Source organism: Scatophagus argus, chromosome 1 (genome assembly GCF_020382885.2).
Source record: "Scatophagus argus isolate fScaArg1 chromosome 1, fScaArg1.pri, whole genome shotgun sequence".
In the NCBI taxonomy this organism is placed as follows: Eukaryota; Metazoa; Chordata; class Actinopteri; family Scatophagidae; genus Scatophagus; species Scatophagus argus.
The window spans coordinates 12,894,293-12,915,019 of NC_058493.1; the positions used below are offsets into that span (position 1 = coordinate 12,894,293).

General features: G+C 40.2%; 3 protein-coding genes across 5 annotated transcripts; 2 read left to right on the top strand and 1 right to left on the bottom strand.

Annotated features, from left to right (window-relative positions):
- Positions 1-163: 163 nt before the first annotated feature.
- On the bottom strand, positions 164-7,104 carry rab4a (RAB4a, member RAS oncogene family). 3 transcript variants are annotated; one of them, XM_046384249.1, is made up of 8 exons: positions 6,968-7,104; positions 4,803-4,883; positions 4,278-4,392; positions 3,874-3,936; positions 3,571-3,725; positions 3,191-3,286; positions 2,725-2,870; positions 164-1,864 (listed from the first exon to the last, which is right to left on the bottom strand). In XM_046384249.1, exons 3-7 carry the CDS (start codon positions 4,322-4,324, stop codon positions 2,755-2,757), a joined length of 477 nt encoding a protein of 158 aa, XP_046240205.1. In that variant the 5' UTR covers positions 4,325-4,392; positions 4,803-4,883; positions 6,968-7,104; the 3' UTR covers positions 164-1,864; positions 2,725-2,754. The 3 variants fall into 3 exon arrangements, with proteins under 3 accessions (XP_046240205.1, XP_046240195.1, XP_046240187.1); XM_046384239.1 differs by lacking the exon at positions 6,968-7,104 and adding an exon at positions 5,686-5,864 and having other exon boundaries at positions 164-1,854; XM_046384231.1 differs by lacking the exon at positions 6,968-7,104 and adding an exon at positions 5,686-5,861.
- On the top strand, positions 6,128-16,517 carry phf10 (PHD finger protein 10). Its single transcript, XM_046384174.1, has 12 exons — positions 6,128-6,288; positions 7,825-7,934; positions 8,209-8,339; positions 8,758-8,841; positions 9,032-9,156; positions 9,256-9,405; positions 9,501-9,610; positions 9,745-9,892; positions 10,079-10,231; positions 13,724-13,832; positions 14,650-14,838; positions 15,335-16,517. Exons 1-12 carry the CDS (start codon positions 6,217-6,219, stop codon positions 15,430-15,432), a joined length of 1,479 nt encoding a protein of 492 aa, XP_046240130.1. The 5' UTR covers positions 6,128-6,216; the 3' UTR covers positions 15,433-16,517.
- A 667-nt stretch (positions 16,518-17,184) lies between these two features.
- psmb1 (proteasome 20S subunit beta 1) lies at positions 17,185-19,670 on the top strand. Its single transcript, XM_046384260.1, has 6 exons — positions 17,185-17,372; positions 17,752-17,859; positions 18,172-18,253; positions 18,515-18,644; positions 18,866-18,972; positions 19,093-19,670. The coding sequence occupies exons 1-6, from the start codon at positions 17,272-17,274 to the stop codon at positions 19,276-19,278; spliced, it is 714 nt and encodes a 237-aa protein (XP_046240216.1). The 5' UTR covers positions 17,185-17,271; the 3' UTR covers positions 19,279-19,670.
- Positions 19,671-20,727: the final 1,057 nt, after the last annotated feature.

Genomic DNA, 20,727 nt, shown 5'->3' on the forward strand with positions numbered 1-20,727 from the left:
ATATGCTTTTATCATACACGATAAATTAAAAATCCATGTTATTCATAATGACTGAGAGAAGAACTGATATACATAAATATAAACAAAGGACTTAATGACAAACACAAGACAGCAAACTGATGTGGAGCAGCCAAAGTCTGTGAAATATCTGAACAGCTTGAAGTGTGATTGATTTAAAAGTTTAATAAATCACTTTTAAGGAGGCAAAACTTAAAAACCATAAATGACATGTTGTTGCAATGCTTAAATACACTAATGCAAAATGCACCTCTAAACATTCAAACAATTCCCAAGTGTTTTTTTGTCAAGGGATTTACGTGGCTGAACTTAAACGGGAGACAGTGATTATCTGAGGAAACAAAAATCAAACACACATGAGATATTTTCATACACTGCTAAAACTTGAAATGCATTCAGTTAGCATTAACCACAGCTGGCAGCAGTTAGTGAGGTATGCGTGTAAACAGGCGACATTTAGAGGCATGAGTCATGACCGGGATCCTTTGGATAAAGATGCGTGTCACACAGTCAGAAAAGTCTTTTAACTGAGTGTGCCAATGTAAATACAAAGATGAAACATTTTCCTCCAAATGGTTTAAGTAGCAGAAAGCCAAATGTATGCTCAGGATAATTCAGGCTGTTTTTTTTTTCAATCTATGAGCTTAACCAATGATAAAACAGGATTTTCCACACAAACATGTTAGTCACTAATGTAATCCACATCAGCTTCTCCCATTCACAAATAAACACAAACAGTACTGCCCATCCACACTGCTTCCAAGTTGCCACTGTACTGTAGCTTAACATGAAACGGATGCTGGATATGGTTTCTTCTTTAATATACATATAATATCTCTTCATAATGAAATACTCTGATATTCTGTTGGAGAAAACATGCGCCAGTCTCTATATACAGAAACACTGTACAGTGTGTGAGATGCTGTAGGAGGGGAGAGATTTAGAAAGGCAGAGAAACAGGCAGGTGGACACAACAGAGAGGAAGGTAGGATGTAAACAGCGCAAGAAAAGCAGGGATGGAAGAAGGAATGAAATATAATCCAGCAGCTGCACTGCCTGGGGTGTGTGAGAAGAGAGAGAAATAAGCATACAGGGAGTGCAAAATGCATGGGTGGTCAGTAGACAGTGAGGGGTGTGTTTAATGCAGGCAAACAGAGCAGGTGGGTGGAGAAAGATGTACTATAGAAAAGGAAGGTTTTACATATGCATGCGGTTAAAGGAATAGTTTAGTAAATTTATTTTCTTGTCAAGAGTTAGATGAGAAAATTAACTGCTCATGTGTCTGCACTAACAATCAACCTGGGGTCAGGAGGCAGCTGAGCTGGGCGTGACAACTGGAGGAAGGGGAGAGAAAAGAAACATAAAGCCGCCTACCAACACCTTCAAAGCTAATTAATTCAAACATTTAATCTTATCTGTTTTAAACACTGAAGATGGGAAGGGAAGGCAATGGGAATAGTGTTTAGTGAATGAACAAAATTGTGCTAAGCTAAGCAAGTGTGATGGCAGACAAGTAGGGGAGAGAAAGAGAAGGTACACATATCAGCAAATCACATCCTGATTGGAGGGCTGGGGAGGATTTGGTCCAATAGTGGAGCAGAATGTTGGAGGGTGTGTGGTCTCTGGTTACCATGAAGATGCTTAGAGTTCTGTGAGGGAGGGAGCGTGACTGGGAGGTCTTTTCGGCTCTCTGCAGGTGCAGCCATGACGGCGAAGACTCAAATGGTTCTGAATGTTCCGTGCGAAGGTCGAAGGTCAGAGAGGAGCCATCAGCATAGCAACCTGAACCGCCCCCCCCCACCATGGCTGTTCTTCTCCTGGTCTTAACAAACCTGTCTGAAACACACTAATGCCATGCACACACATGCAAGGAGAGAAACCAAACATAATAACATATCAGTAAGCAGCAACCTACACTGGATGACACATTTCTTTGTTATGATGGAGAGGAACTGTAGTTTACTTTGAGTCAATCCCACACACAACATCCCGCTGCCAGAAATACACACAACAACCAAAATCCATCCCTCCAAAAAATTCCCTCTGTACTTTTTAGTTCATGTATTATGTGCTGAAAACCAGTGTCCAGCTGTTTAAAGAAGTCAATGATCCCTTTTCTTGATGAAACAAAGAACTCCTTTTAACTTAAAAGAAATGGTCATGGGGCAGAGAGCCACAAAACAGCTGGGGAAGTGGGAAAGTACAGGGAGACTGACTAGAACATTGTTAGTTTTGGTCTTTGGTCAATGGTTGACAACAATGAAGATATAGAATATCAGCAGGCCTGTGCTTCATGTCAGTGGTACATGATTACCAACATGAACATCTTCTTGAATAACAGTTATGAAGGTTATTGTGCTTCCTTGAAACAAGCAGCAAAAAAATATGTTTTTGATAAAACTGAAAATGCTCTCTAAAAACTCCTTCACTCTGAATCTGTATTCAGACGGAGGTTCATAAATCACCAGATGAGTGACAGGAGGAGCACAAGGAGCGGCTGAGTGCAGCAGTGCTGAGAGAGCAGATGAGCAGAACGTCAAGTCGCTCCAGCTTGTAAGTCCTGACACTTAATGTGAAACAGAGCAGCAGGGAGATCTTATCCTGCGGCATAAAACAGCAAAAGTATCATGGTCTCGTGGTGTACACACACACACACACACACACACACACACACACACACACACACACACAGCTACTCCCTTTCACCTCGTCTGTGGAAGTTACTGGGCGTGCCCACTAGCAGCCACACTCCTGGGTGCCCTGTGGCTGAGCACGACGAGGAGAGCGAAGCTGTCGTAGAGCAGCGTCACCATACTGGATACCTGAACCCATCCTCTCTGGATCCAGCTCCCCTGAGAATGAGAGGAGATGTGAGTAGAGAAACAGACACATGAGAGGGTGGGGTTCATGTCGGGGTCTCCACTAACTCTGAAAAGATTGTAGTTTTTGCAAATATTTTTGTTTTTTGTTTTTTTTTGGTAATACTTGGGTTTAGTTCTTGTGAATCATGGAGATACCTTCCGTTTCTGAATTAAGCTCTGAAAATTCTCTGTGACAGCTGCTACAGCGCAGGGTCTGCAGTCATACCTAAGCCTACCTTGTTGATCCTGTCGGGATAAGAAGGGAATTAGAGTCGGGGGTCAGGGTTACAGGCGAGGATCGCAGCTCCTACCTGACTCTATCTTGTTGAGGATTTTCCGAGCGCACTGGACAAAGGCCTCTTCAACGTTCTCCCCTGTCAGAGCGCTGGTTTCCAGGAACATCAGCTCTGACACACACACACACACACAATTTCAGTTGTATATGCTCATAGGCAAATTGCATTTCAGTCCTTGTGGTTTTAAATCATGACAGAGCAGCGTAACTGTTTGCAGAAGAGAAGTAAATTTCAACAATTTCAGAAAAATTGAGGCACTAATGACACACCAATTATAAACTTATAATCTAGACTTCCTCCCTTCAACTGAGAAAAAATAAGTTCCTATGCTATTACTGTAGGTTTCAAGAGAAATTGTGAAAGGATCTGACTTGACCAGACTGTTCTCATCCTACCGTTCTCCTGAGCGAAGCGTGAAGCCTCCAGGAACGTGACCTCTCTGTCAGCGTCCAGGTCCTTCTTGTTTCCACACAGGATGATGACGATGTTCTGACTGGCCAGCATCCTGGCATCACTCAACCACGTGGTCAGCGCGTTGTATGTCTCTCGACTGCACAGTAAAAAAAAAGACGGAGGGAAGAAACGAAGGTTACATTTTGAAAGGAGAGGGAAGCTGGGTAAAAATAAAATAACATTAAATAACATATCAAGGGACAACAAGGCGACGTGAAATCATCATCTGAGACTGGCTGATTTACCTGGTGATATCATAGACCAGTAGGGCTCCTGCTGCTCCTCTGTAGTAACTCCTGGTCACAGACCTGATGCACACACAGACAAACTCAAAATGAGCAGGCGATCAGATATTGTACGGTAACTTGGATTCATCAGAGAAGAAACTTTTTCCTGAGCATTTCCCTCATTTAGAAATATGAAAAACTTAATGTCGCCCCATTTTTCTTGAGCAGACATTTTGACTTGCCGTGGCAGAAAATGCGCGGTCCAATACCCAATCCACAATTTTTACGAAACATGAACAATACTCAACAAAATTTCATGTGCCAGATTAAACTAACTTTTAACTTTACATATGCTTAGGGGAGGCGGATTAAGTTTGCTGTGTGGTAAGTGACTTTAGAGTTTTGTTGGGATTTGTGCGCACCTGAACCTTTCCTGTCCTGCAGTGTCCCAGATTTGCAGTTTGACCATTTTGTTGACCACATTGATGATCTTAGAGCCAAACTCCACCCCGATTGTATGGTTGGATTCATCCTTAACTGGGAAACAAAATAAAACAAAAGTTATAAAAAAACAAAGAAAAACAAATAGTGATGGCCTGCAGCAAATCTTTTCAGTAAAGAAAATTCACCGTACAGGACAGTGAATATCATTAACAGCATACATAACACAGCTCTAAAGGCACATTGTTGTCTCTGAACTCCATTAAAAAAACACTACTAAGCCTTACTACACATCATTTTTAGATCCATTTATTATTTTATTTTATTATCTCATTCATTAACTTATTGTATATGCTATTGTTGTTTTATCTATAACCACACTACTATAGTACACAGTTTGACTTATTCTGGGACCTTCACACAAAACTGTAACGCCACGCTTACATTAGAGGTCAGAGCAAGTGTCTGTAAACAGGAAAGAATGAACGGTGTGTTATATGACTTACATCTCTTCTCTATGAACTGGTGCAGCAGGCAGGATTTGCCTGTTCCAGCATTCCCAATGACCAGGAATTTGAACAGGAAATCTGCAATGAGAATACATCCAACACAATTTTTGTCTGCTGTTACAGCAAACATGATTGTCAAAACAAGAGTCGTTCTGCTCAAGAAATACATTGGTCGTAACTACTGAGAAAGCCATATCTAATTTTGTGTATTTAATTAAAAATAGCATGTCATACATGTCATATTAATGGATGTTATGAATCGCCAATATTGATATCAGTATGGCTCTCAAAAACAGAATCAGAACCAGATGTGGTAATAACAACATACATCTGTGTGTGGGGGAATGTGAGGTTATCCATAAATAAACACATTACAGTTATGAACAGTGCCCACCACTGTTCACTGGTATCCCAGCTACTCCTCAAAATCATGATCCTAACGTAAAATGGTCAAGTTGTGACATCAGTCCCTCACAAGGAAAGGTTACCATTTGAACAGGTATCCCCTACAGTGTTTGTATTTTGTCTAGTTTACGGGATACAGAGCTCAGCCAGATTTTCATAGCCGCTCCATCCACCCCAGCCCTGCCACCAGCTGTCAGCTTCCTGTCCACTTCGCTAGCCTATGTGAGAATTTGTAACCTTACAAACCCGACACAATTTGTCTTCAGTCACAGTAAACTCTACAGTGTAACCTCTGTATCATTACTTAAGGCTGACACAGCATTTCTAAGGTCATCAGCCTCCACCAACGGCTCGGTTAGCCTGTCAGCTATATGTTAACGATGAGAAAAACATCTTTCGACACACCTGCCTCATCCCATCTCTGGCTCTGCACGGATACGTTATTGGTGGCCGCTTGTCAAAACAGCCTTCTTACCGTATGACTCTGACATCGCCAGTGTGGCGTTTTGACAGCGAGAAGCACCGAAGGGAGAGACAGAAGTTGACAGATGGATAGCTAGCTAAGTGAAGGAAAATAGTCTTGTTGACTTCGCCGGATTCCAGCTGATTTTTCCCCTCCGACTTCCCGTACGTGGTTTGTGTTTTCAAAGTAAAAGCCACCACAACGGCCGAGCATTGTAGGGTCTTAAGACTGCCACCAGATGTCGCTGTTTAACCAGTTAACGGTCTTTTAAACTTGTGACACATACCTCCCGTAATATCATTAAAATTCCTCTAAAGTTTGTGATAAGCATTATTTAAATCAATATTTAAATTGTCAACGAATATATGTCTTGTGTATTGAATTTAAGTGCCAATCACAATTAATATGTAGCTTATTCCCACCATACACTTCAGTCCAGAAGGTGGTGTTTACGTTTCACAACCACCTGAAAATTTTACCAGAAGAAGAAAAGGAAGAAGCGGCTACTGAGCTAGCCTAGCTGCTGGTTTCATTTAGCGAACTATGGCTGCTGTGCTTCCCGTGAGACCGCCCTGCGACAGTAACCCCGCTACTCCTGGAGCACAATCCATAAAGGTGACATTTATATTCAACTAAAAATACAAATAATAACCAGCTCTGTTTACAGAGTCCTGCACGGTTGCTTGCTCAGCTAACGGCTAGATAGCTTTCCAACGGCTAATATGCCTCCGTCAATGAATGACAACGGTTAGAGACTTTAGCATCACCCTTTTGTTTTCACGCGTATGCTGAGTGTTAAGAGACGGCTTGCATTTCGTTTCGTTTACGAACATTTATGACATTTGGTATGGTTCTTATACGAAACATAACGTCAAAATGGAAAAACATGAACACCTGTCACCACTTTTCCAACTCTACATGTGAGCTCATGCTTTTGTTATTGTTTGACAACGACGTAATTTTGCAGTCCTTTTTCACACGTTACATAGTGTTCGTACTGAAGAAATAGTTCTGTGTGAGCCAAATATCCCGTTAATGTGTCCTAAAAGGGCACTATTGTAACAGACAGGACCTAAGAATCCAAAAGTGCACATTTTAATGTAGACCACATAACTGATATGTTTTTCTATATTTTTTCCCCTGCCTCCTCAGAGACGAAGTGTAACATCACTACACTGTGATAGTTGTTTTACTTGATGCCTACACGGTTCAGGAAAAACTGAGAAAGTGCACTCTTTGGATTAAGGAATGATGGTTTCTGAGGATGTCTAGAAGTGAGTTGTTCATGTGTTACCTGCAGCCCAAGTAGTAAAGTCTTTTGTAAATTCCTATTGTGATTTTTGCGTCATGCAAGACTGCTGCGTAAGGATGGACGAATGTGGCTGATTTTTAATTCCCGATCACTCCATTGCTCTTCACTGCGACTCAGGCTATGTGTAAATATAGTATATGGACAAAAGTATGGGGACACACCTCTTTATTATTGGATTCAGGTGTGGTATGGGGGTCGTTTTTCAGGGGTTGGGCTAGACCTCTTACTTCCAGTGAACAGAAATCTTCATAGTTTAGCATACCAAGACATTTTGGACAATACTATGCTTTCAACTTTGTGTCAGCAGTTTGGGGAAGACCTTTTTCTGTTCCAGCATGACTGTGCCCCAGTGCACAAAGCAAAGTCCATAAAGACATGAGTTTGGTGTGGATGAAGTTGACTGGCCCGTGCAGAGTGCTGACATCATCCCCATCAAACACCTTAGGGATGAAAATCCCACAGAAAGCCTTCCCAGAAGAGCGGAAACTGCCACAGCCACAAAGGGGGGCATCAACTCCACACTAATGTCCATGTACTTAGAATGCAATGCCACCAAATTCCCTGCTGGTGTAGTGATCTTGTGTGCCAATACTTTTGTCTATATGTTGTATATGCATGTTAACAGACACAACTTCCTGCCGCGTGAGTTATTTAATGAGGGATCAAAGGTTGTGCTTCAGTGGGTTGCAGGTCCTAAGGATGAAGATGCTTAAGAAACACTAAGTCATATTTTAAAGAAGAAATACTGCCGTGTGTCTGCTTAAGTTAGTTGGAGGTAGAGTGACTGACATTATATATGTATTAATAGTGTCTTCTTTTTTTTTGCTTTTCCTATGTAGGAGGATGTTATAGAAGAAGAGTCGAATGATGGCAGCCAGCCCCCCAAGAGAAGAAGAATGGGTTCAGGGGACAGCTCTCGAAGCTGCGACACCTCCAGTCAAGACCTTGGGTCAGTTCACCTGATATTTGACATGGAGCAGGATTTGTTTACATTGGTCTTGATAACCTAAGAACTCACAAGTCTTTGTCGTTCTCCTATAATATATTTTCCCTTTTGCTGTATCCCCATGTGTGTTTCTGTTTACATGTATGTGTGAATCTAAAGATATAACTGCTCTTGGTAGCAGGATTTGCTACTTAATTCTCATTTGTTGCCCTTGTGCATACCTAAATTACAATTTCCACATTGCATCTTTTAAGTAGCTTTGATGTCCTTCTTCCAGCCTGACATATTTTCCAGCAGAGAACCTAACAGAGTATAAGTGGCCTCCCGATGACACAGGGGAGTACTACATGCTGCAGGAACAGGTCAGCGAGTATTTAGGAGTCACATCCTTCAAGAGGAAGTACCCTGGTAAGACTGAAGTAAAAATCTGACTCAGGCCTGTGCATGTCTTTTTCTGAAAATAAATAAATGAATAATTCTATAGTATAATGCCATTGCTGATCCAGAATGATCAGTTAATTAATTATTGTGGATTATGATGTTGGTGTGATATTATGACATTGTACTATATTGTAATTATAGCAATATGTAAATCTTTCATTGTACTTTGTAGATTTATATAGAAGACCAATTCCAGTACTAACACCTGTTCGTTTACAAATATTATTAAAGGAGTAGTTCAGTTATAATACAGGTATAGCATCGAGAAAGTTGTTGGTCTGCCGCCATGCAGCTTTAATGACACGTCTTTGTGTCTCGTCTTCTGAAGTGAAGAAGAATGAAGCTGTTCCCTGATGTACAGTGTTGTGTCTTTGTCACTCTGTAGATATGGAGAGAAGAGACTTGTCCCACAAAGAGAAGCTTTACCTGCGTGAGCAGAATGTCATTACTGAAACACAGTGTACTCTGGGTAGGAAACGCACCTCAGACACTCTCAGACCAGTTCAGATTGTTTCATTACATTGAACAAAATCCCAGTGTTCTCCCAGCTCATTCATAGCCTGCCACCATATTTATCACATATACTCTGTAAATTCCATTTGATTATCTAAGTGCCCAGTGGACTTGATGCAGTCACAGTGTCTTATGTGCGTTTGCAGGTCTGACAGCTCTGCGGAGTGACGAGGTAATTGATCTGATGATAAAAGAGTATCCCACCAAACACTCTGAGTATTCAGTTATACTGCAGGAGAGAGAGCGACAGAGAATAGCTAAAGAGTACTCGGTGAGTATACAAACTACAGAATGTCCTCAGGTTGATGAGTACTGTGGCTTTACATGTGTGTACATATCTCTTACTGACTGTGTTTGTTGTCTTTTGCAGCAAATGCAACAGCAGAACCCTCAGAAAGTGGAGGCAAGCAAGGTTCCTGAATACATTAAGAAAGCAGCTAAAAAAGCTGCTGAGTTCAATAGTAACTTCAACAGGGAGCGTATGGAGGAGAGGAGAGCTTACTTTGACCTGCAGACACATGTAAGTCAGCTGAGACTCTGCAGGGTATTCTGTGTGTCACAGGCTGTATTTACGATAGAAGGACAGGATTTTTAACATGCTTTGTGTTTTCTCAGATTATCCAGGTGCCCCAGGGCAGGTTCAAGGTGCTGGCTCCAGAGCTGACAAGGACGGGGCCCTACCCTGTGGCTCTCATACCAGGACAGTTCCAGGAATACTACAAAAGGTGCATTACAAACTTACTCTTGTATTCTAAACAGTAAACGCCAAATTATGTTACCTTCTTGTAAGTGAAATCTGTATAGAGTCTGATGTGCTGAATGTTTAAGCCCTGATGCATCATTATGTTGTGCATGACAGATACTCTCCCAACGAGCTGCGGTACTTACCACTGAACACAGCTCTGTTTGAGCCTCCACTGGATCCAGAGCTCCCTGCGCTGGACTCAGAACCTGACTCAGATGACGCTGAGGATGGCAAGGATGACAAAAAGAACAAGAACTCGTCTGTAAGACACTAGGCTGTTCTGCTCTGGTAGCCTGCACCTGTGTCAGATCCAGCCTAGATTAGTGATGCTGAGGCCGAATGCAAGAATTAATTCCATATCAAATCATTTATCTATACTTACTGGTATCTACATGGAAATACACTATTGTGCTTCACTTTTTCTCCCTCCTCTTCTGTTCCCCTTCAGGACAGTTCTTCAGGCAACCCATCAGATGTGGAGAGCCAGGAGGGAGGAGGTGGACATGGCCACAAGTCCAAGGGCAAAGACAAAACATCCACGCCAGGCAAAGACAGCAGCCATCGCCATTCTGCCTCCCACAAAGCCACCCCAGGGTACAAGGTAGAGGACAAAAGCACCTGAACTCTTCTCCAACAACAGCAGCAGCACTTTCTACCCCTCCTCCTCTTTCTACTACTACCACTCCCTTACTCCACCCATCCCGCCTACCCCTTCCTAGCTTTCTTCACTTAGTTCTCCAGCTTCTACAGTTTGTCAGCCTTTCAGCTGGGACAGCCTGGTTCTCTCTCTCTCTCTCTCTCTCTCTTTCTCTCTCTCTCTCTCTCTCTCTCACACACACTCACACACACACACACACACACACTTTGTCTTCTGTTTTTGTTTTTATGATCGCCACATGGCTTTTTTGCCCTCTTTGTACCAGACTGTGAGCAATAAGAACATTTTAAAGGAACAGTTCACTTGTTTCTTTTTCACTGCACTTTTCAATGATTTTGGGTTTTCAGCAAAGACAAATTTGAACTTTAAAAGTTTTTTTTTTCCTTTGGAATGTCCTCAATAATACCTCTTGTCTGTCCTCACTTGTCAAAAAATACTTCCCAGACAAGTAAGTGGATGTTTTGGCTGCTAGTTTTCCTTTTTCATTTTTGAAAAAAAAAAAAAAAGTCTTTTTGTCATACTGATATAGAAGATATAAACCACATCCGATTTGTGGTTGCTTTTAAAAAGTGGTTGATGTTAACACTAGAGAATTTTAACATTTATATCTGAAGTGTAGAATGCACTTAACCCAAATGTTTTAAGTGTGTATCGGTATAATAATATGCTTTGTTTATACACCATGTGATGTATTGTTAAAATGTTAGTGTCAGACAGCTGTTTGACATGGGGTTTACCTGTCCCCTGTAATATCATCTTGGTGAGATGAGGACTTGCTGACCTTGTTCACACTGTTGCTGAGCTGAGCTAGAAGTTTGTCTGCTGTCTGTTCAGGTTTGGTCTTTCTTTAAGACCCAGTTATGGCACATCGCTTATAGCCATTTTAAATAAACACCTTGAATTTCATCTAATTCCTCAAGGGACTGTAGGTGGGAAAACAGTCTTATTTAAGTAAACCGCGTGTTCCCTACAGCCCACTTTGCCAATCACATTGATTTTTCTGTTTCATTTTTCCAATCTTCAGCCTTGCAGAAAAGAAATCCTGGTGTATTACTGTTAAAGAGAGTATAATGGATGTGGGTAAATCCAGTTGAGTTCAGCTCAGCTTTGTGGTGTGGACAGGGTCCTTTTCTAGTGTCTGTTGAAAACAGTTACCAGTTTCAGTGTGTTTAAGGTTGATTTAACTTTGACTTGACCCTTATTCGTCAGATCATTTTGCATATGCTCTTCAGCATACAGACGTGACATGGCATGTTCGTAGCCAGAATCCACTAGAATTAGTCAGTAACATAATATCCCTGTACTGTACAATTTCTTCAAGTATGATCCTTAGTTTTGTAACTCTGGTAAATCAGCTGAAGCTAAATGCCCGTATGGTTGATGATATTAGATATAGATATTTTTTGTCTGTTTTTCCTCTTTTCAGAAAATCCCAGTAGATGAATGCTTTACTGATTTCTAATGACTTTTCTGTCTCCACAAAAGATGACACATGTGACAGCAAAACTTTGAGACAATAATGCAGGCTGCTAGGTGATTAACGTTACTTCGCTCTGGTCTGGCTACCATCTACAATGTGTGCAGTGGTTAATGATGACCTTATAACTAGTAGTGTTGTGTTTCACAAACAGCTCATGAATAAAAACTAATTATGAACAACAAGGTTGGAATTAGAATGCCTAATTGTCTATACGTAGACGGGACATCGTGAAGATAAAAATACTGGATTCACTGAGTGATACAGTTGCACGCATGACATTAATTGCTTTGACATCAGCTGCAGCAGATGGTATTCACTATCATTTTGTCATGGCATTGATATTGCCCTCTGTCTACCCGAGGGTGTGCAGTGCTGGTTTCATTTTCAGAAGGAGAAGGTTCAGTTTTGGCTCAGGAAGATGGGAGGTTGCATTCACGTTTGCATTACTTTAGTATCTTATGATAGCAATCCACTGATCTCAAATCTGTACAGTCCTTTAGCTGTGCACGAGTGCGTGGTCAGCCAGTATAAATTTCCCCCTGTGTCTCTGCACATATGCCCCCGTGTCTGAATTTTACGTAATGTTTAGAGCTGTATGACACCACACAGAACCTATGAGATTATATTCAGAAGTAAATGTGCCTGAAACTTGAGCACTCTGAGAATTTTTTTCTTTTCTGTACATAAAATACATTATTTCTTGTGTTGACTGAATTCAAACAGTTTAGAATGAAACTCCTCAAAACTAGTTGGATTCCACCCCATGAATTGCTCATTTTGGATTTTTCTGTGTGGATGTTTCTGCTGAAGATGTGTTTCAATTTAATGGACTTGAAAACATGCTGGTCGCTGCTTGTAATCTGAGCATTTCATGTGGCCACAAATGCAGTTTACAGTAGCAATGGGGCAGTCCTTTTACTAATGATGTTAGTAATGCATTGAGGTTAAAGGAATGACTTGTTTCATTTTAAAGTAGAAATAATTGTTGAGTATTTATTTGCATATGTATGGGGGTGATGTATGAAAAGTTACCTAAGGGCAGTGTCCAGCTTCTCCTTTGTCTTAATTCCCTCTCTGCTATTAGTTTAGTTCACTGCTTTGATTCCAGTCTTGGATTTCTATCGTTACCACAACATGTCCTTTATTGACCCATAGTTTTGTACCTTTTGTGGCTGTTTAGTTAACCTATTCACTTCCTGTCAGGGGACATTTGAATGAAGGATGTCGCTATGTTGAGGTGTTGCGAGTGTAACCGGACATGAAATAGACTAAACAAAAACTTGCTTAAGTTCAGATGCTTAAAAATACTTTGGACTTTTCCAATCCAAATATAAAGTTGTGCTCAGTCTTTGCTGTTTCCACAGAGAGCCTCAATGTTTAACTGCGTGACATCCTGATTTAAATGTCCTCCAGTCTCCTTTTCTTTCTGTTCTGGTTCTTTCCCCTGTTACCCACGTTGAACTGTAATGTTTGTTGCTTAGTCAGCAGTCCATATCCATGTCAAATAGCACTTAACATTCTTACTTGATAAAAAAAATAAGTCATGTAGAGGTTTGTTTTTTTATTTTTATTTTAAATAAAAACAGCACTCCAGGTTCCTTAATCTGCTATCAAATAAGCCACCACTTGATCACAGAGAATAAATCTGCTGTAGATTACAGATGCTGCATGTTACACCTTTCATACACCTTTCTTGTATTTGCACTCTGATATATTTTAATAACATTTAAAACCATCAAATGTAGTTGGGTGTCAGCTTTGATGCCAGGTGATGCAGTTTATATTTAAAATGTATGAGCCAGTCGAAAATAAGTTCATGTGTTGTGCCTCCAAAAGTTGGTGAGATAAAGTGATCTTTTTGTTTTTCTTCCTGGCATTAAACATTTGTTGAACTACTGTATTGTCGGTGACTGCAGGATACGTGTGGTTTTTATAGCATTATTCTGCCCTTGCAGCCTAAGGTCATTCCCAATGCTATATGTGGCATTTGCCAGAAGGGTAAAGAGGCCAACAAGAAGGGCAGGCCAGAGGCTCTCATTCACTGCTCCCAATGTGATAACAGCGGTAAGTACACGTTGTTGATTTCAAAGGATGGTTCCCTGTTTTTATTTTGTGTCTTTTTATTCACATTTAACAGTTTAACCACATTTAATACCAGGTTTATTAATGTTTGTGTAAATGATCCTCCACAGTGTAAAAGTAGTCCGTAATAATCAAAGTAGACAGCAGTCATCCATTTAACATCAGTGGTAAATGAAATGATTAGCATTGACTGGTGTACCATCTCCAGCGCCAGTGAAAGTACTTCGTTTTATTGTGTAAAAGCAATTTTCTTTTAGGCAAGTATTAATACTGGCTTATTTAAATGCTGTGTTTACATTTGGACAACAAGGCTCGTGTAGTTTAACGTAATGTTTTTATATGACCCTTATTATTACCTATAGCTGTAGACCAACTTTATCTTTGTTTTCAAGTGTTCCCAAAGATGCATTGAAGCTAATGTTTGGGATAGATGTGAGTCGATTCTAAATGTTTCTGTTTAATGGTGATTTGTTAGTGAATAAATGTCCATCTCTCAGTAGAATGAGCTTAGTGAGAGCTTTATGTGTTTAAGTCCTCTGAAAAAACAGGATGGTGAATTCACATGTGTGTGCATAGGATACCCGGTTCACATTATGTCTGTATGTTATGTATGTCTGTTCATCTTTTGTATTTTGTCTGACTTGCTTCCTGTGTGTGTGTCTGTGTGCATACATCATGTACTTTACTATTTCTCTACGTTTGTGTGTGTGTGTATGTGTGTGTGGCTGGCTACATGTCTCTGGGTCTGTGTATACATGTTTTTCTTCTGTGCACATGTCTTTGTGTCCATAAATTTCAGGCCACCCATCCTGCTTGGACATGAGTGAGGAGCTTGTGTGTGTAATCCAGACGTACCACTGGCAGTGTATGGAGTGTAAGACCTGCACCGTGTGCCAGCAGCCCCACCATGAGGACGAGATGATGTTCTGTGATAAATGTGACCGAGGGTACCACACGTTCTGCGTGGGCATGGACTCCATACCTACTGGTGAGTGGATGGACATGTATACAAGCAAGATGTAGAGTAGGCAGACAGACAATCATTCGGTTATCAGAGATAGGACAACTAGAGATGAGCGAGCACACCTTTTATGTATCTGTATCGCTCTCTGAAATTGATTGATGAGAAATTGTTATGTTTATTATTTTATAACTTTTTACAGTTTCTGATAACAAAAATTTTACAGAAGAAGTCCTTTTCTTTTTTCTTTTTTTTTTAAACAAATTTGAATGAATAACCCACCGTTAGCTACCCAGTGAGGATTTCCCTCTTCACTAATACAGATATTGACACATTTCAATCAGATAATGCTTGTACTCATAAAAATACAATGTCTGTGTACCCTATGAGCAACAGACATTACAAAGACAGACTAACGCAAAAATTTTCTATTACATTCATTTACTTCATTTGCCTGCTTTTCAAAATGTGGTTTTCTATTTTTGTTTGCTTTACAATTAACTTATTTTTTATGCGTCATCAGGCCTTTGGATATGTGAGGTTTGCGACAAAGATTTCACCACGCCCAAGAAGAAGGGTGGAGCCAAAACACCTAAGAAGTCCAAGTCAGCTAAAAAATAACCATTATCCACAGAAGCTTGGCCAAATTGTACAGACGTGCACAAATGTAATTTGTTCAATCATTTGCAGAAGCTGTAAAACTGTTTAAGTTTTAGATTTTTGTGATCCAAAAATAGACAAAAGTGTTGCCCTTCTACCAAATATCAATAAGCCAAACTATCTTAGCCTGCTATTACTTCTTATTGATTGACAGGCCTTTAGATACACACAGACTAACACTAGGAAACAAGCTGATTGATCTTTGATCAGTAAGGCAGGCTTTTAATTTGACTCGCAATAAGAAGACAAAATCTGTGTGGTTATACCTCAAATATACTTTGTCAAAAAAAAACCTACATCAGGCAGAAACTTCACCATAGCATCTCAAACCTGTGATCTGCAAACCACTAACAGTATCAGTGTTTTGCCTGTTCATTAAACTGGTGAATGTTGTAGTTTCTGCCTTATAACATATCTGCAGTGATTAGCTGTTTCCTGGGAAACTGTTTCAGTTGAACAAATGGTGCTTTTGATCCTGTACTTCTGGAACAATCAATTTTGACAAGAGTTCACTGATGTGATTCAGTTTCAATTTTTTTTGTATGTTTTTGTATTGTGGAACCTACAGTCGGTATTTTTAGCTAACATTTATTTAACAAGGCAGCACAGTAAAGAGCAATCTTATCCAAACAAAGTTTTGTCTTAAATAATGGTGCTTGTGATCCTGTGTATTGAAATGTTACAGACACTGGCTGTGGTAGATGTCATGGCTGCAGCAGTCTACTGGTATTTATGTATAAGTCTTTATTACTGAAACAAAGTATCTGTCTTAACATGTATTGATTTTGTTGTCCACCCTCAATATTAATTATTATACCACTCACTGTAATTACATTGAAATGAAACCTCCATCAGCAATGATGACTCTTGATATTTTTGTAGTCTGCTTGAAAGATGTTTTTGATATTTGTTTTCTTTATTTTTTTTTTTTGTATTTTGTGTTGTACTTCAGTAAGCAAGTTGTCTAAAGAATATTTGTTGCTAATAATGTCACAGTCACTGAATAAGGATTTTTTTTTCAATAAAAGCTTCTCTAGAAAGAGTCATTCATCCCTTAGCTGCTGTGTACCATGCATGTTGAATCCCAGTTTTAATACTAAAGGGAAAAGCAATCGTTAGTGCACTGAAGTAGAATCAGACTCTCTTTATTTCAAATAAATTTTTCTTCTTACATTTTATTATTATTATGAATGTGAATTTAATTGTTAGTATGCCAAAGTAGTTTGCATTTATTTAAAATTATTTTTTCTTCCCACATTTTATTAACATTAATGTTTCAAAGACAGCCACCACTGCAACAGCTGCTGTGCTTGAGCCTTAAATAGTTCTTGAATGTATGAGTGAACTGTTTTCAGAAGTAGAGTGATAAAGTTATTTATTATTTGATGATTATGCAGATAACTGAATTCATATCAGAGGCAAATTGTTAATTGTCATCACAGGTTCAATAGATCTTTTTGGTGAAAAACGTGCTGCAGTGCAGCCAACCACAAATTCTGGGTTATGCAGTTATTTGGTATTTGATTTTGATTTTGTTATCTTATAATCTCAGGGGAAAAAATAGAATCTACGGATTGTGAGAAAATCTATTAGTTTACCGATGACTGGCATAAAATCTGTAAGGTAGAAGTCCTTGTCTTTCGCTCAGATGGATTCTGCTCTACGTCAAACAGCCTATGGGGGCGCTCTCGTACAGAGTGCAGCTCAGCGTGACAGTAAAAGAAGAGGCTGCCATATTGCAGTGATACAGCGAGTTTAACAGACTGAATCTTGAGCGCACTTGGCTGTCTGTGGAAAAAAATGCTTTCTGCTCATAATTTTGGAGACTCGGGGAAGATGAAAGACTACCATTATACTGGTCCAGTAGAGCACCGGTTTTCACCTTACGCTTTTAATGGAGGGTGAGTGAGATTTCTCAACTGCTGTCTAGTTAGCCTGCTAGCTATCGTTTACATCCTAAGACAGTGCTTGCTTGCTAACCAGCTTAGCAAACGACATGCTATCTGAAACTAAACAAAGGAGAAGTTATTGAAAAGTATGTGAACAGAGCGGAGGTTTGTGTCCAGGACATTCTGCTTACCATCTTAACTTTAATACGCAAATAAAATTGCACCAGGTTTCAAATTTAAATAGGAGAGGCGAGTTAATATCACAGTTTCAGTTTCGAAATAGTAGCTTAGCTTCCGTCAGCAAGTGTCCGGATCAGCAGTACAGTTTCCTCTTTGGTGAAATGGTTTATAAGATGAATGATCTAGACTTTGTTGTGTTTTTCTTTTTCAGAACTGTGCTAGCTGTTGCTGGGGAAGACTTTGCCATCGTAGCCTCAGACACCAGGCTGAGTGAAGGCTACTCAATCCACAGCCGAGATTCACCAAAATGCTACAAGCTGTAAGTGTGCACAGTCACCGTCAAAGGAGGAATGAACGGCACCAAGCCGACTCTTTTGAAATGTGTTACTGGTCCCTTTGCCTACTCGTTTCATGATTATGTGTAAATTCATTAAAGGCTATAATTTGGAGTTAAACCACTAAAGTCACTGCAGCTCTGATACTGTTTAGAAGAGGGTTGTAGTTTGTTCCTTTTGGACCAGCTGCAGTGCCCCATCTCAGACTGAAATCACTTGTCATTACCACAAGAATCTAGACCAAATAAAGAATATACTGTTCTGACTGATTTCTGTGGTTCTTCTTCCCCTTACAGGACAGATACAACCGTTATTGGCTGCAGTGGTTTCCATGGTGACTGTCTGACTCTAACGAAAATCATCGATGCCAGACTAAAGGTGAGCTGGTGCTGCAGTGTTTTTCGTTTTCACTTTGAGTCTCATTCATAATGATCTAGCTCTGCTGACTCTGCTGTCTGTCCTGCCTCTGCTTACACACCAGCATAGTCTCTTTATCGTTGTGGTGTCCAAGACAGAGTTGTCACCAGGCTGCTCTAGTGTGTCTGAATTCCACTCTGTACTCCTACAAGGCTGACAGAGGGTGTCATAGTTTACTTATGCTTATCAGAATCTGATCTAATGTTCTTTCCTTTCTCTCAGATGTACAAACACTCAAACAATAAGACGATGACCAGTGGAGCCATCGCAGCCATGTTGTCTACCATCCTGTATGGCAGGAGGTTCTTTCCCTACTATGTTTACAACATCATTGGAGGACTGGATGAAGAGGGTACGTACTGCCAATATTAAGATGGGTGTCGCTGTTGTATGCTTATGCTCAGGTTTCTATAAGTAAACAAAAATTATTCACATTTAGACTGTACCTGTGTTTCTTGTGTGCGGTGATTTCAGTGGGTGTGGAATGTTGCTTATATTGTGCTTCATTTTATCACACATGAAGTTTGTGGCATTTTTATTTTGTTTTGCAATATTTCCATGTTTGTGATGTAGGCAAGGGTGCTGTGTACAGTTTTGACCCAGTGGGCTCCTACCAGAGAGACACCTACAAGGCCGGAGGATCAGCAAGTGCCATGCTACAGCCGCTACTAGACAACCAGGTCAATACCACACACACACACACACACACACTGCATACTGGTCTGTTTCTGCCATCATCCAACTGTCTTTTTGTCATACGGACAACCAAGGTACACTCGCATCTTTCTCTCTTTCCACAGATTGGTTTCAAGAACATGGAGGGTGTTCAGCACGTTCCTCTGACTTTGGATAAGGCAGTTCAGCTGGTCAAAGATGTCTTCATCTCGGCTGCGGAGAGAGACGTCTACACTGGAGATGCCCTTCGGGTCTGCATCATCACTAAGGAGGGCATCAACGAACAGACCATACCACTGAGGAAGGACTGAGGAGGGAAATGTTCCTCTGTCTCAGCTTTCCTCTTTTTGCCCTGTTCTTTCCATATTCACACTGTTGATTTGGCCCCTTAACATCAATTTTTTTAAAAGCAGGAATGTTGATGCTGAAGTTGCTTCCAGTGGCCTCTTAAATCGGGCTCTCTGATATTAGTTCGCTGTCTACATTCATTTCAAATTGATGCTCTTTCCCTGTTTTCTATAATTATTCCCTTCAATTTTTGCTGTTATTACATCATTTGTGGATATGCGACCGAATTCTAGATCAGCATTCCTATTCTGAGAAGCAAATTCTTCACTCACACTTGCCTAGACTCTACCTGTTTTATGGGGATGCATACTCTGGTGTTATTTTTACATTCTTAATAAATGTAAAGAACTGAAAATCTGCTGCTCTTTTTCATTGCATGTAGTCACATGTAGACACCTCAGATGCTGTTTACAGTGTTACAGATAATTTTTCCGTAATTAACAAAAAGATCACAGGAAGTGAAAATGGTTCACTAGCAATGAAAGTGCAAGTGAGTGTTAATGGATTCCTTTGAGATTTACTCACTAGTCCTAATTCTATGAATTAAAATGCAGAAGATAAGTTTAGAGTTAAATACTGTTGTCTGTTAATTGCAGCATTGCTACTTGGATTCACAGTATAGTACTCTACATTGTATGGTCTTGTATTATGAAGTTTAGATTTACACATTTTCCATATTGGTAGTTTAAACAGCAGCTATAAAGACACTTGACAGTAAAATACACTGTTCTTAGTGTATTAATTAATATATTAGAAGATAGTGATGTGAAAAATGATAGCTAATAATAAAGCTAGGCAGTAAGTTAAGCTTGACTTCATTTTTTAAGCTTTCACTTTTAAAAATGAAATCTTTGTCCAGGTTAGTGTTGCCAGAAGCACTTTAGCCAAAACTGACCAACCCTGCCAACATCAGCCTGAAAGCTGAGGAAACAAAAGTCCATTTTAATCTAATGCACTCTAACTAAAAGTTGCTGCATTCATCAGGTGAACAATTTTCATTACATGATGTTGATGGAGCCCTGCGATTGACTGGTGACCAGTCCAGGGTGTACACCGCCTCTCGCCCGTAGTCAGCTGGGATAGGCTCCAGCTTCCCCGCGACCCTGACGGATAAGCGGTATAGAAAATGGATGGATGGATGGATGTTGATGGACTCACCTTTCCCATCTTCTTCCATGCTTAGATGCTTTCCAAAGACCTCAGTAATCACTAGTGTAAAGATTCAAGACTTCACTCTACAAAACTTCAAATGAAAATGAAAGCACAGACACACATGTACAGTCACACTGGTTTTCACATACCTTATTGCCTTTGTTGTACTCATACTGAAGAAGGGGGGAAATAAGCCAACTGTGTTGTTTCTGTGCCACATTATACTTTGTGAAGCTGAATCTTCTTGACTGGTCTTTTAT

Bases quoted from the DNA above. Each gene is read 5' to 3' on its own strand.
- psmb1 (XM_046384260.1), top strand. From the start codon at position 17,272: ATGCTTTCTGCTCATAATTTTGGAGACTCGGGGAAGATGAAAGACTAC. The intron at 17,373-17,751 runs GTGAGTGAGATT...TTTCTTTTTCAG, and splicing joins CCTTACGCTTTTAATGGAGG to AACTGTGCTAGCTGTTGCTG. The intron at 17,860-18,171 runs GTAAGTGTGCAC...TTCCCCTTACAG, and splicing joins TCACCAAAATGCTACAAGCT to GACAGATACAACCGTTATTG.
- phf10 (XM_046384174.1), top strand. From the start codon at position 6,217: ATGGCTGCTGTGCTTCCCGTGAGACCGCCCTGCGACAGTAACCCCGCT. The intron at 10,232-13,723 runs GTAGAGGACAAA...CTGCCCTTGCAG, and splicing joins AAGCCACCCCAGGGTACAAG to CCTAAGGTCATTCCCAATGC. The intron at 14,839-15,334 runs GTGAGTGGATGG...ATGCGTCATCAG, and splicing joins CATGGACTCCATACCTACTG to GCCTTTGGATATGTGAGGTT.
- rab4a (XM_046384239.1), bottom strand. The intron at 4,393-4,802 runs GTAAGTCATATA...TTTGTTTCCCAG, and splicing joins CCAGTTCATAGAGAAGAGAT to TTAAGGATGAATCCAACCAT. The intron at 2,871-3,190 runs GTAGGAGCTGCG...TCTCATTCTCAG, and splicing joins CCTCAACAAGATAGAGTCAG to GGGAGCTGGATCCAGAGAGG.